The 2,785-nt window shown below is 30.4% G+C and overlaps 1 protein-coding gene across 1 annotated transcript; it reads left to right on the forward strand.

The window, feature by feature from the left end:
* Window positions 1-36: 36 nt before the first annotated feature.
* Window positions 37-2,571, forward strand: BN7_4079 (Transposon Ty1-A Gag-Pol polyprotein; the record flags this gene model as incomplete). Its single annotated transcript, XM_011275327.1, has 1 exon — window positions 37-2,571. One exon carries the CDS (start codon window positions 37-39, stop codon window positions 2,569-2,571), a length of 2,535 nt encoding a protein of 844 aa, XP_011273629.1.
* Window positions 2,572-2,785: the final 214 nt, after the last annotated feature.

The raw sequence follows: 2,785 nt of genomic DNA on the forward strand, positions 1-2,785 counted from the left end.
ATATCTAACCAAAATTACTTGAATGTTGATCCATCTATGGGATTAGTTGATGAAGATGATAAAGATGATGAAAATTCAATTTCTGAAAACAAAAATGATGATGATGAGTTATTTGAAAAGAACAATAAGGATAGTTATTGGGATCCACCAGCTGAATTAGTTGAAAATGAATTGAATTCTCAAATGGCACAATCACATCCAGATGGTATACATGAATTAAATGAATCAAATGACATGAATATGGATCATCAAGTTTCACAACATGATTTTAATAATAAAACATTAGATAATTCAAATCAAGATAAAATGTTTGTTGACAAAGACATAGATGTGACTGCTAAAGATCTTAATGACGTTGATAACAATAAAGTTGAAGATGATGATGTTAATAACGTTAATGATATACCTTCAAATGATGAATCTGTTAAAAATGTTAGTACACAAAATCCAGTATCAAATACAACATCAAATGCAGCTGATATCAACAATTCTGCTCCAGATTCACATGATAAAGATGATAACATTGGTTCTAATATTTTTGGCATTGATCAAACCTCAAATATATCAGATGAAACTAATGGTGAAACCAAAAAGACAACAAATCTTGATGCTGATGGAGACGTTCAAATGATAGATGATACATTGGAATCAAATGATGTTGATGATAGTGCTCAATCTCAAGTTACTCACGATTCTGATAAGAACATTAAGAATGGTCAAGATATTTTTATTGATTTAGATAGAGCAGATGTTGGTATTATAGATGGTAAAGTTCTCAATGATTTTCAAACTTCAGAATTTGCCACCGCGAAAACCCAAACACCAAAAATAAATAAAAGGCCATTTGAAGACATTATTTCCAAATCTAATAAATCAATGGAAACATTAGTAAAGAGGAAGAAACCCATAGAATCAGATAAGGTTATCAACAATTTAAACAAGTTCCTCAAATCACCTGAAAAAGTCAAATGGTTAGCCGCTATTTATAATGAATTGTATGAATTGCTACAATATTACACATTTGAAGAGACATTGGTTGATGAAAAAGATATCAAGAACAAGAAAATCAACATCATCCCTACCACATGGAGATTAAATAAGAAATTAAATATTGATAATAGCATTAAATTTAAGGCCAGGTTGTGTGCTAGAGGCGACCTCGAGTCGATAAATGAAAATGATAACTGTTACTCTCCTACATTAAGCTCTGATGTCCTACGTTCAAGTATTAATTATGCCATTCAAAATGATCTCAAGTTATCTCAACACGATATTTCCAATGCTTTCGTTTCCAGTCCAATTAATAATGATAATTCTTTCATTTATATACCTCAATTTTACCATCAATTCAAGAAACAAGATGCTGATCATTATGACCCAATATCAATTCCAGAAGGTAAAAGGTTGGTTTTAAAATTGAGGAAATCACTTTATGGGCTTAGGTCTTCAGGTCGCAATTTTTATTATCATTTACGTGATATTTTGATCAACAAATTAGGTTTAAAAGCTGATATCGAAGTTCCTTGTGTCTACAAAAAATTCAATGAAAATAATGAATTAGTCGGTATTTTGTTGACATTTGTTGATGATCTCATTCTGTTCAGTAAGTCTGATCAAGTTTATCAAGAGATAGTAGAAGGTTTAGGTAAAGAAGTCAAATTAAAAACCATTGATCCTGTCATTCAAGGGAATATACAAACTAGAAAAATATTAGGGATCGAAATTGAAGAGAGTTTTCAAAATGGTGAAAGGGTTTCCATAAAATTGCATCAGAAAAGGTACACTGAAGATCTAATCAAGAAATTTTTGAATGAAGATGCTAAAGTCAAACCATCTCCTCCTACAGAATATATTGACAATACTTCTTATAAAGCTGAAAAAGATCCAGATTATGACAGAAAAGTTAATACTGTTAGACAAATAATGGGTTCCATCTTATTTTTAAGTACCAATACCAGACCTGATATTACATTCAGTATCAATTATGCTACTAAATTCCAACTTACACCAAGCAATGCAGTTTTTAATTTCCTGAACAGATTGTTATGCTATTTAAAAGGATCCACTGAAAAAGGACTTATCTTTTCAAAAAAAGAAGAGAAGGATACACAGATTACCACTTTCGTTGATGCAAGTCATTCATCTGATGAACAATTTAAGAGTACATTTGGAATTGTGTCATTTATTGATGGTACACCAATATCATGGTCATCAGAAGGTGGATCTATAACTACGTTCTCACCAGCTGAAAGTGAAGTAATTGCTTTTTCAAATGCTGTAAAAAATGATTTGTGGTTAAGAAGAATGGTTGAATTTATGACAAATCAGGAATTAAGTCCGACCAAAATCATTACTGATTCAACTGCTGCTATAAATATGATTTTATCAGATGATTTCAATAAGAAGAATCGTCATTTAAACATTAGATTAAGCTATTGTCGTCAATTTGAAAGAGATAATTATTATAATATCCAATATATTGAGACTAGAAATCAATTAGCTGATATCATGACCAAACCTTTGAAACGTCCACAATTTGAACATTTAGCTAAAGAATTGGTCAAGAATTAATTGGTTAAGAACACTATCACTAGTAACGAGAAGGTTAGTTTTTAAAAAAGTAAATTGGTAAATTGATTTGGACAGCACAAAAATGCTGGGTATACCAAAAAAAACACTAGGGACTTGATATAGATTCTCAAATTTCATATCTTCAACTTGATATTGTATATATAAGTAGATTGGGACTTCAGGATTTTAATGGTATACTTAGTTTTTCATAATC

The sequence above is a fragment of the Wickerhamomyces ciferrii genome, contig 00132, assembly GCF_000313485.1.
Source record: "Wickerhamomyces ciferrii WGS project CAIF00000000 data, strain NRRL Y-1031 F-60-10, contig 00132, whole genome shotgun sequence".
Taxonomy (NCBI): Eukaryota; Fungi; Ascomycota; class Saccharomycetes; order Phaffomycetales; family Wickerhamomycetaceae; genus Hansenula; species Hansenula ciferrii.